At 44.2% G+C, this 14,096-nt stretch overlaps 2 protein-coding genes across 3 annotated transcripts in view; both read left to right on the top strand.

Annotated features, from left to right (window-relative positions):
• LMNB2 (lamin B2) overlaps positions 1 to 4,195 on the top strand; it is a 33,640-nt gene extending 29,445 nt beyond the window's left edge. Inside the window, 5 exon segments of the mRNA XM_086627666.1 lie at positions 361 to 468; positions 1,324 to 1,443; positions 2,852 to 2,915; positions 2,918 to 2,952; positions 4,145 to 4,195. Coding sequence (XP_086483792.1) covers positions 361 to 468; positions 1,324 to 1,443; positions 2,852 to 2,915; positions 2,918 to 2,952; positions 4,145 to 4,186 — 369 coding nt within the window. The 3' untranslated portion in view covers positions 4,187 to 4,195.
• Positions 4,196 to 10,922: 6,727 nt separating this feature from the next.
• Positions 10,923 to 12,861, top strand: TIMM13 (translocase of inner mitochondrial membrane 13). Of its 2 annotated transcripts, none has more exons than XM_086627551.1 (3): positions 10,923 to 11,075; positions 11,332 to 11,400; positions 11,725 to 12,861. In XM_086627551.1, the coding sequence occupies exons 1-3, from the start codon at positions 10,941 to 10,943 to the stop codon at positions 11,827 to 11,829; spliced, it is 309 nt and encodes a 102-aa protein (XP_086483677.1). In that variant the 5' UTR covers positions 10,923 to 10,940; the 3' UTR covers positions 11,830 to 12,861. The 2 variants fall into 2 exon arrangements, with proteins under 2 accessions (XP_086483677.1, XP_086483678.1); XM_086627552.1 differs by lacking the exon at positions 11,725 to 12,861 and adding an exon at positions 11,471 to 11,706.
• The last annotated feature ends 1,235 nt before the right edge of the window (positions 12,862 to 14,096 follow it).

Genomic DNA, 14,096 nt, shown 5'->3' with positions numbered 1-14,096 from the left:
AATGTCGCAGCGTGCTAGCATGGGTGTCATGTTTGCTGCAGGAAGAGAACATGTTTTGTCCCAAATGTCTAAACGTGTGCTGGTACCTTGTTCAGGTAAATAGCCTTGCTGGTTCTAGCGGAACTTCTTTGTGTGAAATATGTCTCTCTCGAAATTTTGCTGAATGACCTTAAGGGATTTATGCTTTAGACTATTAGTGGGCATAGAAAAATACTTTCAAGTTAGAATGCAGATGTCTAAAAACCATGTGAATAAATTTATATTCACATTATTTTAATAACAAAAAGACCCAGAGAAAGCTCTGATACCTGTTTGCTCTGTTTTGCTCACCTTAAATAACGTTATGACTCTCTCCATTAGGATCAGTCTTTGGGTAACTGGAGACTGAAAAGACAAATTGGAGATGGAGAAGAAATTGCTTACAAATTTACTCCGAAGTATGTCCTCAGAGCTGGGCAGACCGTAACAGTAAGTTATACAGCAGATTCTTTTGTCGATGCTTTGGCAGTTGTAACCCTGATGTTTGGTACAGCCTGATTTGATGTACACCTTTTGGTTTCATGGATCTCACTTCAGAGGAGCAGAATTTCAGTTATGAAAATGCAGAACAGAAATTGGATTTCTATATTAGCACTTCAGTATTTAAGACCATTTTGGACACAGAGAAAGTTGAAGAAAATGGTATTTTGGGACGTGGGTCAAGGGCTGTTTGTTTTTGAACCCTTTGCCCAGATTTGGAATCCTGCTCCACCTCTTAATGAATATGAACATTTCAGAGCATTTGTTTGGTCTAGTAGACTTTAGTTAAATTTAAGACTAAACATTCTCAGCCTTAACCTGTATGTAGTAGAACAACTGCTTCTCTATAATTTTATATTTTATTTTCAGTCTGTAACACATTCTTTCAGAAGAAAAAAATTACTCTCTTTTAATCAGTTCCAGCTATTTCTACTTAAGTATCAGTTGCTCAGATACATATAAAAGATTAAATTGATACCCTACAAGCTGCTTTTTATGTCTTGGCTCCATACAGCATTGTCATTGAGACAGTAGAAGGAGAAATTTGCATATTAAGAAAAAGAATTGATGACTCCAATATTAGATAATATTTTTCTTTTTTATTTATGGCTAGTGTTACTTTTTGTTCTTGACTGAGAATAATATCTTACTACAAGTAATGGTGTAGCTAAAGGCAGGGTAAAACTGCCACTGAAATTCAGAAACAAAACTGGTATGTAGAGAGAAGCAGGAGAATTAGGGGTTCTGTATAATTAAAAATAAAATGTGCATAAATAGCTAATTACATCATGTCTTTCTCACTAGATTTGGGGTGCAGATGCAGGCATATCTCATAGCCCCCCTTCTGTTCTCGTGTGGAAGAATCAAGGCAGCTGGGGCACCGGAGGAAATATCCGCACATACCTCGTGAACTCCGAAGGAGAGGTAGGCTATGTCTGTAGAAAAGATCTGGGGGCTGGGTTGTCTCCCAGACTCTTTAATTTGGGGGGTGGGGGGGAACGGTGATGACAATCCTGATTTTAAGATCTCCCCCATTGTCTTTTAAAATAAGACAGTTTAGAGCGCTGAAATAATTAAATATCTGTATGCGTCTCTGAGATTTTTGGGAAATTTTGGAAAACTGTGATCATCATCCTGATTGCTCCTATTTTAGAAAACACCCTGCTATTAGAGAATTCCTTTGGAATTTTGAGTATGTATTTCAGAAGAGACCAAGAAAATAAATTGAATTGCCAGCAATACTTGTGGTATACAGTATCTACGACATCCTGGAGTGCAATATAAATATTTCTGTAGGAAGACAGCTGTCCTTTCAATGTTGGAAGTATATCAGAAGTTTCATTTGGCACACGTTCTTGTGTACTCTGCATTGTCCTAAATCTGCTCACAAGAGATTTTTTTAAAACTATCCCTGCAGAAGACTCCTTCAAGGAAGGATCATGCTTTGGCTTTTGTTCATAAATGTGCCGTTATCCCAGTGATCTGATAGAAACAGGAAGTGAAACAGACCACGTTTGTATCAGTTTTCATGCTGCCTTTCTTGCTGGCAATTCTTTGGAAGCACTTTATGCAGGAACAGCAGCACAGGACAACCTAGGAGGGAAGGTCATTTGTACAAATACAAGGCTAACTGGCTTAGTATTCAAATAGAAGTAGTTAAACGAGTCTGAAAAAATTTCAAATCTGTGTCTGTTTCCACTGTGGTTACCTGTAGTATCCCTGCTTAGAAGTTTATGGTTAGGGTGACTATTTCCACGAGTAGAAATTTGCACCTATGGTTTCAAGAGTGCAAGCATACAGAAGAATTTCTTACTACAAAGAAGTGTTAAAAATAATTAGTAATAAAGGAAGCTTCCTGGGTTTTTAGAATTCTCTTTAGTGCCTGGTTTGGAAGCCTGTCCTGATAATTGATATATGCAATTGGTACAGAATATTAGTAGAAATTAAGAATATTCTTAATACTGTGTAATCATGCTGGGAAGCTTTAGTTTCTCACGTTACAGTATGTCTCAGCTCCTAGCTGGGTCTGCAACGAGTTTATACAAAATTGACCACCGACCACCTGACACATGGCTGCTGCTTCCACTGCTCCCTAGGTAATGGAAGAAGATTCCTGATCTAAATTACACTACTGTGCCTTTTAGTGGATAGAAATAGCAATGTTGTTGTGGTTTGCAGGATATTACCAGTATTGCTTGCATAGCTAATGCTAAATCCAGGGCAAGTTGCTTTAAACCCTTCAAAATTAATATGGGTGGTATTGACAGTATACCAAACACTCCAGAGGTAAATGCAGGCTACTGGCCGTCTCCTTACGTGTTATTTTGTGTAGGAAGTTGCAGTGAGAAGCGTTACTAAATCAGTAGTCGTGCGAGAGAACGAAGAGGAAGAGGATGAGCAGAATTTGGAGAGGAAGACCTTTTCAACCAACAGGTAATAAGAGATGTTTAAGCAGGCCAGATGTTAAACTTGTGCCTGGGTGGTGGGATTAATCAGGCATAAGATGTAGGGGGGTCCCTTCAGCTTTCGCCAGCTCTGAGCTTCCTGCTGTGTCTCTCCAGTGGGTGCTTGCAGAGGATAACCTCACAGCAGCTCACAACCCTGCAGCGTTACTCCAGCGCGCAGGGAGCGCAGCGTGAGGGGCTCTTGCAGGAGCTGCTGCGCCAGTCGCTGATGGCACAGCTCAAGCAGTGGCTGACGTCGGGTCAGGGTGCCAGGGTGTCTGTGCAAGTATGTGACGGATCACAGATTCACAGCATTGCAATGACAGAGACTGTTTTTAGGGTTAGTAAGGTCGTTTTAACAGTCAGTGTTCCTCCTGTTCCAGAATTGCTTCTCTGTGAAAGAGTCTGTGGCATTCTTGTAAGCAGAATATAGCCCTTGGGAAATGTAACCGCTGAAAAACCAGGAAAGGCGGAGTGCTGCTGTTGCTGCAAGCTGCAACATATTGGTTTATTTTCTGATAGTATACACCTGTTACATCTCAAATAAACTGTTTTTTCTTATACTACCCATATGTTTCCACAACCCTTAGTTAAGTACTGTGAAATAACTGACCAGCAGTAGCCAGAGTGAAAAGGAGAAAGCTGCTTCATACAGGTGATATCAGAAAATATTTGTCAAGCAATTTGTTCTCCTGATCACTGGCCATTAGTAGCTCTTTTCACAAAGAACTCATTCTTTGCAGATTTGAAGTTGAGTTCTGAAAGCTTTTTTGGTCTCCAGAAGGCTGAGCCGTGTATTTATAGTATAAAGCAAGTGAAACAAACTCTTTTTTTTACCCCAAAAAGCTGCTATGCAGCATAGATCTCTCTCAAATGGAAATATCATGTGAAACAAAGGAACTTCCTGTCCTAGAGCTAATGACATCACAGTTTTCGTTTGTCATCTGTGTCAGTGTTGAAAGAATGGGCATTAACCAATCAACCCGTTGTAGAAGACCACAGCAGAGTAGCAGTGTCTTAATCCTGGCAGTAGACAGTGACGTGTGCTGTACTTTTCTCTGTAGTTGTGATGTTCTCCAAATATAACTAAACTTTTAACCACTGAGATGATAACCGAAGTCTAGGTTTACAATATGAAAAGCTAGTAAGAATTGAGTTGAGCTATGTCTGTCTTATTTTAGGGGGATCCCAGAACAACTTCTAGAGGATGCTCAGTGATGTGAAGAAAGAAAAAAGAAACTATTACTTGCTATTTTTTTCATTTATTTCCTTTTATTTTTGCTAATTTTTTCCCTCCAGAGCCACTGAAAACTATTTTATATGCATCATCTGATTTCTTTGAAGTTTACTCCTTGGTACATTTTTATAAAAAAATTCAAAAAAAACCTTTACTGAACAAAACTGCCAGAATTTTAAATAGATTTTTTTTATTTTTCCCTCTTTGTTGAAACACTATATTGGAATACAACATTATTCCCCATACAGAGTTTAAAGTCTTATGTACAAACCTGCAGCAGAGAAATTTTTTAGCTAAAATGGGATGAGACTCCTTGAGTGTATGGTAAATCTAGAATTGCATCTATAACCAGGATAACTCGAAGTGTAAGAAAGTGTGTTCATCTGCAGGGCCCAGGAGAGATTGACAGTAGTGTTGCTCTGTACTTTTAAGAATTGTATCTTGCCTGGTATCCTCAGCAGTGCCCAGCTCAGGAAAGTCAGACCCCAAGTTCGTTAAAAATGTTACTCCACAAATGGAAGTAACACAGGGAAGTTGCGTTTCAGACGTTCTGGGCTCAGGACCGTGGCACCTTGTTCTGTTCCAGGGTTTGACAGCTCAGTGGTAAAAACATCTGAGTCTGTCAGCACCTGAGCTCTGGATCATTATTTCAGAAGATGGGAGAATGATGGGTTCTGCTTACTGATTATAGACAACATCTTCAGGTATGGGAGGGTCAAAACCAGAGTTTTCGCTTTCATTTTCAGGGAATTTTGGCATTGTCACAAATCAGACCTTCTTATATCATGGACACAAGTTGTGATGTACACTATTTATGATGTTAAGCATCATGATTTAATGCTTTTGGCTTGTTCAGCATTAAACAGAATGATTAAGATTTTAGATGATAAAAGTATTTTTACTTTTGGCATCGAGAATTATTGGAGATTTTAAAGATTATCCTGTGTAAATGTTGACTTTTTTAATCAGAGCTAGATGCAGCTTTTTCATACTTCCCTTATATTCAAAGGGGTGTTGTCAGATGTCTTAAGGAGCAGTGTTTGCAAAATAGTACAGAAATAGTTGAATGACTCTAAAAAAGTTAAAAGGAGCTTCTGTTGTTTAGGACATGAGCATTGCTTTGCGGTGTTCAAAGGCTCGAAGTCAAGTCAAACAGTGAACGAAGGGAGAATAATGCTTTTTATAAAAAGTGCTCTATATGAGTAGCAGGTGATTTTTTTATTTCAGTATGCTGCATTTTCTATCTGACAATGTCCCTTTAGCTTAAGGTTTCTTCTGCTGCTTTTCTGTGGAGAGAACTCGAGTCCCATAAGGGTTAGTATTCATATAGTAGTGCATCTTTAAGCACTAGGAAAAATACTTGACTGCTCCAAATAATGTATTGGCTACTGTACAAGTAAATGTGTTTTCCACTAGTTACTAGTTTGAATACAAAATTTGGATACCATTTGATGCCAGCATAGAATCCTGTTTTACCTGCACTCTTGAACTCTGATCTTGTCATTCAGATAGTTTAGACTCCTCAAACAAGCTACAAGGTTGGATGTTTTCGGTGGCTTTTGGACATTATGTTCTCTGAACAGTATTGTGACTGACAGATATAACCTAGAGAGTCAGTTTAGTGGCTTTGACTGATGGCTTTGTAATGCAAGCAGAGTGGGAACAAAAGGGGGGTTTTAAGCTTATAGATTTATTTTGCCATTTAAAAATAAATCAAAGATGCTACTTTTCTCTATTTGTGTGGGACAAATGAATTACTGAAGTTAAACTAATAGAAATTTAGGATTATGTTTTAATCAGTTATCAGAAGATCCATTGCAAAAAAGCAGTATGAAGATTTGGCTGTTGGGGTTAATGGGGTAATGTTATTGATGTACTTGGCCGTTTTTCTGATGTAATTTTCCCACTCTGCTTGAGTAGAAGGTTAAATATGTAGTAAATCATGTCTATCTCTTTGTAAAATGTATCTAGTGAAATTATGTTTCTCAGACATCAATTACCTTTTCTAGATTTGTTGTTATGCAAATTAATGCAATCAATGTAAAAGTATTTTTGCAATGCACCTTCCAACCACTGGACAGCATTTCCCTTTCTGACCCGCAGCTTCCATAATACACTTACATAATGTTTGAGGGCTTTTTGCTTTTTTTCTAAAGATCTGTATTTATTTTTTTACATTGGCCAGTTTTCAGATTGTTCTTCTTTAAGATTGTCCTGTAAATTTAAGATTGTTCTGTGATCTTACATGGTAAAGCAATGAGTGTGTAGTTAATTTACATTTTTTCTGTGAATTTTTTTCCCCTGTAAAGAATGAGCTAGGAAAGGCAGCTTGAATGAGGAAAACCTCTTGCTACCTGAGCCATAGTTTTCTTAACAGCTGCTGTATGGGGAATGTGTCTTCTTGTAGCCTTAAGGACTGGTGCCTGCAGATCTTTTGTGACGAGCGCTGTGCCCTTCAGTAACAGTCTGCAGAATTTGTCCTTAAATTTGGAACTGTGTCCTTTAACTTTGGAAAGAGTTTATTTTATTCTTCAGTACCATGTTTAGGTATATACAGGTGTTCATACAAAACAGTAATTGACACTGGGAGAAGCTGAATGCCAGCAGACAGAACTGAGTGATTCTGTCACCACAGTGCTTTCTAAAAGGCTACTAAAAATATAAGAAATAATTCCTAGCTGTAAATTACAAGGCACAGAAAAACTACTGTATTCCATGTACTTTCTTTTTTGTGTGTGCGTCTTCTCTAGCTGCCATCCTTTCTCTTGCTTTTGATGCTGAGCTTCAGTATAACGGCATGATCTCTTTAGTTGGTGCTCCGTACTGGGAGATTTGTTGGCTTCAGCAAACCAAAAACCATTATTTCTTTTTTTTTTTTCTGTCTTTCAAGGATTATTTTTTTTTAAGATAATTAAAGCTTTTTGTTCAAATAAAATCCGGTGTCCCCTTGCCCTCTTTTCCTATTTGATCCTGTATGTGAACCAGTCTTGGAGTTGGAGGATAGTGAGCATTTCTACTCCAGTATCGATATCAGGTGCAGAGCTTGAAGGAGAAATAGATTTGACTTGTCAGGAGAAAAATAATTTTAAGGCTTGTCTGATTAGGGAAATTAACAGGTAAAGCTTTTATCAGAGTAGTTACTTCAGTGTAATTACCCGTATGGATGTTCTTATTCTAGAAAAATAAGCAAACAACTTTATTCTGGATGAAATAGTAACAACGATTCCTAAATGATTCTCACTGGTTAAGAAGTTGGAAGGAGTAAGAGTGTAACTGGAGCAGAATAATTAAGCCAACATTTTCATTGTGTAAACGATAACAATATAAGATAAAATATGATAAACACGTGCTACCTACTCCTGAGTCCGTACCGCATGAAAACGCTGTGTCAGAACAAGTCCCTCCATCTGCAGAACCATCGATAACGTGGCATCCTGCAGAGAGATGGTTACAGGGAGCCCCTGGCGTTTCGTGCCGCCTTTCTCCCTCACCTCGATGTTGGTGCTGCGACACTTCGGCTGCGTGTTGCAGTGACTTACTAAGTAAGAGTGGCTGTGATTCCTTTGTTGCTGCACAGCTTGCTTACCCAGTGTGTCTGCTTAAGCTGGTTCCAGACTCTTGATTTGTAAACCAGTAGTTTACACTGATGCATTGATCACTTGTCTTCAGCACTGTTTTGCCATTAGGTAGGAGCTGCCTGGCATAGTTTGTGTTTGTAGCAGGAACCAGAAGTCTCAGGAAGAAAACAAACATCTGCTTCCCATGACCTGCAATGTAAAAGCCAGACGAGCTTGTCTGCAGCTTGCATGAGTCATGAAAATCGTATCGCGTCGTGAAGCAGACCGTACTGTGAAAGGAGATCACTGACTGTGCGCGTTCATCCTTGAGCAACGGGACACCTCATCTTCATTCAGTTCAGGGATCTTACTGTTTCTTATCCACTTTTTTCTTCTTTTTAATGCTCATGCTGTACAAAGGCCCTTTAACTGCAACATGAGCAGGGGTTAGTTAGAAGAGGCTTGTAGAAATCCTCTTCACACCCAGAATATTTGAGAATGTGGTGGTTTTTTTGTATGAAAACATGCATGCTGTCTGTTTTATCTCACTTGTAGCCACTTCTCTCAATCCTCACCGTTTAAGCCATTCTCTCTCTTCTTTCTGTATCTTTTGAAAGTCTTATCTGTAAACAAAGGCATATCCATTTCTAATACTGGATTTTATTGCCACTGTTGGGTCCAAACCCTGTGTGAGCAGGAAACAAAGCCTTGTTGTCACCCAGTGAGTGGAAGGTGAGATAGCGATTGCATTTTTCAAAGCATTGTTTTAGCTGAAAGTCAAGACAAATTATATTGGAGTTTCTTTTCTCACTTAAAATGGCCTGGGAAACAGAATTTTTATTTGCCCTTCAATACGCTTAGCTTTAAACCAGTTTAAAATAATTTAAAAGTGATATTTTTTTTTAATACAAGACCATATTTACATGCAATTATTATTTGTAAACATAATGCCTTTCTTGAAATGCTAAGGTCTAGAGAGTGAAAAGGATCCTTAATACTGAAAGACTTCGTCAGAATAGCACAAGCAGTGAATTGACTTGGAGTTCAGGAAAATAAAACGTGTTTGATTGAATTTCCAAATTTTCTAGTTAGTTTTTAATGAAGTGACAATTCTGTGTTGCTGAGATAGATGATGTTGTGTATTCCAGCTACCCAGATCATCATTACACTAAAATTAGAAGCAATAAGCTGTTTTCAAGAAGTTTAAGCCAAAATGCTTTCTATTTGGGCACAATAGTACTTTTTCAGTTGAACTCTATTTTCCTAACAGTGATGCCTTGTGACTTGAAATGTGATTTTTTTTGTTTAAATTTTTTTAACACAATCTTTATTTAGATAACTCTGGTTCTAGGTCACCGGTCGGTTTAACTGACCACCTCCGGTCAGCTGCTGCAGACGAGTTTTTTGGAAGGTTCAAGTTTTTAAAGTAAGAAACTGTGAAAAAGGTCATAAATTGAAATACGAAGACAAAATGATGAAAACATTCACAGGGAGCTTACGAAAACTACATAATGATCTAGACTTTATCATTTCAAAGTGTTTTTTTTTCTTTTTAGAATATGCATGCCAAATGTCGTGTCTTTTTCAATGATTTGTAATATACATTTTATGACTGGAAACTTTTTGTACAACACACTCGAATAAATGTTTTGCATTTTATTTGTTTCCTCCTTTCATTTAACCAACACTGAGGCCAGCTGGGCTGTTGGAGATGATTCATCCCAGGGGACCATCCCGTGCGCAGAGATAGGGGACAGTGAGTTACCCACAGCCGCAAACGATCAGCGGAATCGAGCACTGTGCTCCAGAAGCAAACCAACACTTTCCTTTACGCTGTACGCAGCCACAGTGCTCGTGGCAAGCGCTGTCCTCTCTGATGGACAGCACTGCTCCCAACGGAAGCAGAGGGAAGAGCTCCAGCGGCTGGAGCAGGTACACATCCCTCTCCTTTCTGGTTGCCCTGCTGACCTGTACAGCCCCTGCAGTGAAGGGGTTGTTTCCATTTAGCCCACTTGATCTTGACTTGAGAGAACCAAGAGCAGATCCTGAGCCCTGGCAGTGATCCGTTCCTAGGAACCAGGAAAGGGGCAGGAGCATTGCTGAGAGCTGCTGGGTTCGTAGTCAGCCCAGCTCACTTTCCAGTCCACTTCGCTCGTCTGTATTTGTTATGAAATTGCACCAGAGGCAGCTACCCCATCTTCAGCACTAGTGAAGGTAATTTTGCAAGGTGTAGGAAGGATTCTTTTGTGTGTGGGCAGACCCACAGACGGGATGATATGGTTTACAATACTGTCTTCTGAGCGTGGGCTTGAGCCAGTGAAGGTGAGTGGTTCTGGCTTTAGGGCTGCTGTAATGCTGGGTTTCTTGTCTCACACAGCGGTACGCAGTGATCTTTCTTCACATCACATCTACTCCTGAAAAAAGCGCCGTAGCATTGTTGTCTCCCATTTACTTCTACCACCTCCTGCAGCGTTCTGACATCCTTACTTAATGGAGGACATACCACTGTGGAATTAGCGCAGGCTTCACGGGTATGAGCCTCTTACCCAAATCATTCAGGGCAGAGGGAACCACCGTCATATCCTCCAAGGACATTAGAATTAATTCCAGGGAAGGTTCTCTGGGAGTTGCTGTCTGTAGGAGCCCGGATCGTAACGGGGGGCTTTCAGGGCGCAGTCGTGGCAAAGCCGGTGTCAGTCCCCTCCGGCTGCCTCGGTGCGCGCCGCCGCCCCCCGCCCGGGGCCGGGCCGCCGCGCTGCATTCGACCGGCCCAGTGTCACGGGCCCGGCGGAGGGACCGGGCCGCGCCGCTGCCGAGCGCACCGCCGGCCCGGGGTTCCCCGGCCGCCCCCGCCGCGCTGCCGGCCCGGGGCTCGCAAGCGGCTCGCGAGCTTGCTCAGTCGCCTCCGCCACAGCCGGGCGTGACGCGACACTCATCGCGACACGCGGTACCCGCTGGGCAGCGCCGCTGCCGGGGCCTTCCCGCCGCGCCCGAACTCCGGCTCCGCCGAGGCGACGTGACCCGCCCCGAGCGCCGCCGCTGCCCGCGGCCGCTGCCGCGGAGCGCTCGGCTCCCCCGGCCCCCCCGCCCCTTCAGCGCGCGCAGCGCGGGGCGCGCCGGGAGCCGTAGTCGCGACGAGCCGCCATTTCGCCGGCAGCGCGGGGCGCGCCGGGACCTCGCGGCATGGAGAGCGGCTTCGGCTCCGACTTCGGCTCCGACTTCGGCTCCGGGGGCGGCGGGGGGAAGCTGGACCCGGGGCTCATCATGGAGCAGGTGAAGGTGCAGATCGCTGTGGCCAACGCGCAGGAGCTCCTGCAGGTCAGGAGGGGTCTCGCGCGGCGGGCGGGGGCTGTGCCGGTCCCGGTCCCGGTCCCGGTCCGTGCCGGGCGGCGGGGGCGGCTCTGCGGCCCGGGAGGTCCGGCCGTTCCCCGGGGGGGGACGCGGCCCGGGGGTCCGGCCGTGGCCCGGGGGGGGACGCGGCCCGGGGGGTCCGGCCGTTCCCCGGGGGGGGACGCGGCCCGGGGGTCCGGCCGTGGCCCGGGGCGGACGCGGCCCTCTGACGCTCTCTCCGCAGCGCATGACGGACAAGTGCTTTCGGAAGTGCATCGCGAAGCCCGGCGGCGCGCTGGACAACTCGGAGCAGGTGAGCGCGGCCCCGCGGGCCCCGGGGCGGGCCGGCCCGGGGCGGGCGCTGAGGGCTCTCTGTCCCGCAGAAGTGCATCGCCATGTGCATGGACCGCTACATGGACGCCTGGAACACGGTCTCCCGCGCCTACAACTCCCGGCTGCAGCGGGAGAGAGCCAACATGTGACGCGCCCCGACCTTTGGAGCAGGGAGGGACCGTGTGGGGAAGGGACGAGCGGCCGGTCCAGGCGGTTGGGGGCGAAATCCTGCGCCTTTTCCAGCCCCTGACTTGGCAGAGCAATAAACCCTGCTGAACCTTTTGTATCCATTGGCTTTTATTAGCACCAGGCCCAGGAGCGAGTGAATTTTCCAGCCTTGAGAGCCACCGTGAGCCGCTTGGTTTGCCTCATGCCCTTCCCAACGGTCCAGACTGGCCAAGGTATATAGCAGCTGATAAATCCCTGTCCAAAGGGCTGCGAGAGGCAAGGAGCCTTCTGTGGAAAAGGGAGGTCAAGCCAGCAACACAGTCCCCTTGCCCAGGAAGCAAGCATGGACCCAGCCATCAGGTAGTCCTAGTCCCTTCTCATCAGTGGAAAAGCTGCCATAAGATGCTCCACATGCTGTGCTTGGCTCTTCCTTCCCTTGTGTTTGTACGGCTGTGTGTGGGGCTCACTTTTGGGCTCAGAGGCTTTGACACAGCTCAAGCAGTGTGGTGGGGAGCAGGGGGGCTCTTATTAGGTTTGCTGCAGAGCCTCAGCAGTTCAACCACAGCTGAGGATGAAAAGGGTTGGGAAGTACTTGGGTTGATTTCTTTATAGAATAAAGTGTGCTGTGTGGCTATGATGTTCTGTAACTTCTGATTTTGCTCTGGCACAGATGTTCCATCTTGGAGCCTACCTCTATGCCCCCATTTTTTTGAGGGAAGAGGCCTTCTGCAACCAGAGGACCTCTGCACACCAGAGGACTTGGGTGTGCTTTGAGGCTGAGCTCTATACTGTTCTCAACTTACACACCTCTCGCAGAAAGATCCATTTATGGTGTAGTCAGCAGCGTGCACAGCAGCTGGACGATGAGAGTGTTGGAGATTAGAAGTGCTCATGCTCCTGTAGTGAGATTTTTTTTCTTTTGAAAAAAGAAAAAAGCTGACAGAGGTCAGCCAAACTACATGAATCTTTGGCAGATCTCTCCAACCCCTCCAACTTTCTTTTCTTCTTTTGAAGCTCTTCTGTGTTTTACAAATTATTTCACTGTTTGCTGGGGCATGGAGACAGACTGGAAGGATGTTGTCTCCTTAGCTGCTAGGACATTCAAAGGGGTGTGAGAGAGACTGATTTCATTTAATCTCCCAATGTAGTAGCTTCTATGAAGGGATTAAAGTGCTCTCACACAAGGTAAACTATTAGGAGATAACTGTGTGTTTGGACTAACTGAAACTCAGCTGGAGTTTCCCATCCGAATTGGGAAGAATGACTACTTGAAAATAAAGTGCTTTCCAGCCATGTTTGCTGTGGGACCTTTTTACATTTCTTTATGGCTGTATGAATTTTGTGGAATTTTGCTGGCTCTGCAGCAGTCCTGTTTCGTTGATGGAGGGAGCATCCCACAAATGTTCCAGCCATGGATCTGAACCCATCTTGAGCTGAGCAATGCCCGGAAGCCAGATCTCCCACCTTGTTCTCTAGCTGGGAAAGTGGTAGATCTCACTGCCAGCTGTGTTGGGAAAGAATAAACCTCTTGCTATACCCAAATGCAGAGCTTAAGTGCCAAAGCCTGGAAAAGGCGTTTGGGGTACTATCTGCTGTTCATTTGTGGCGGTTGAATCTACAAGGAGATGTCTAAGTCTGTCTTAAGACTTGATGTGTGAGCTCTGCAGCAGTTTTTTCTTGCGAGCAAAGGTGTCTGTGTGTCTTATGCTGGCTAGTGGGACCTGACTGACCGTGAAGGAGTTGTATCCTTCGGCTGCTATCTCAGCATTTTTAATTTTTCCCACCTGGCTTAACCAGAACAGTGGTCTGTGTGGCTGTGCCTTGATCTTTGTCAATTTAATGCCCTGTTCCCTTATGCAAAGGGAGTGGGCTGTGGAGGGGTGTGAGAAGCCTGTCCTGATTGTCTAATACATGAGGGCCTGTGCAGTCTTAAGTCCCAGTGTTTTAGTGCTGCCTTCTCTGTGATCAAATGATGAGCCAGGGGGTCATCACTGAGCTTACTAGTACCAAGCATTGATAGGAACAGTAGTGACCCTTTCCAAAAGTCAGTGCACAACATAAAAGCTCCATCAAGGCCATGATGTCTGAGGCTGCTGCAAGGATGTAACTCTGGGCTGGGGCAAAGTTCATTTGTTTCTTGGCTTGGCTTTGGGATGACAGCTCATAGACAGAGGTCAGCCAAACTACATGAATCTCTGGCAGATGTTTCTCCAACCCCTCCAACTTTTAATGCGTAGGATGTTTGTCCAAGTCTTAAGATGGGACAGGCTTCATTTATTTATAGAAAATGTCTAGAATTGTAGCTTTCTATGCAAAGCAGTTATCAAATGCCCTGGTGTCACAACTGCAGTGGGGCACACAACACTGGCATTTGCTGGATACCTGGCAGGCCATCTTCACCCCTTTGCAGCATCAAAAAAAAAAAAAGTACAATAGCCGAGGGGTTCGTGCATCCTCTGGCAGTTACTGCTCTTGTTCATTGCCTTCCCTGAGTGGCAAAATACAGCT

This window comes from Tauraco erythrolophus, chromosome 28 (assembly GCF_009769465.1).
Source record: "Tauraco erythrolophus isolate bTauEry1 chromosome 28, bTauEry1.pri, whole genome shotgun sequence".
NCBI classification, from domain to species: domain Eukaryota; kingdom Metazoa; phylum Chordata; class Aves; order Musophagiformes; family Musophagidae; genus Tauraco; species Tauraco erythrolophus.
The sequence above is the reverse complement of the archived record's forward strand: the minus strand, read 5'-3'. Positions and strand labels throughout refer to the sequence as shown.

Bases quoted from the DNA above. Each gene is read 5' to 3' on its own strand.
- TIMM13 (XM_086627551.1), top strand. From the start codon at position 10,941: ATGGAGAGCGGCTTCGGCTCCGACTTCGGCTCCGACTTCGGCTCCGGG. The intron at 11,076-11,331 runs GTCAGGAGGGGT...CTCTCTCCGCAG, and splicing joins ACGCGCAGGAGCTCCTGCAG to CGCATGACGGACAAGTGCTT. The intron at 11,401-11,724 runs GTGAGCGCGGCC...GGCTTTTATTAG, and splicing joins CGCTGGACAACTCGGAGCAG to CACCAGGCCCAGGAGCGAGT.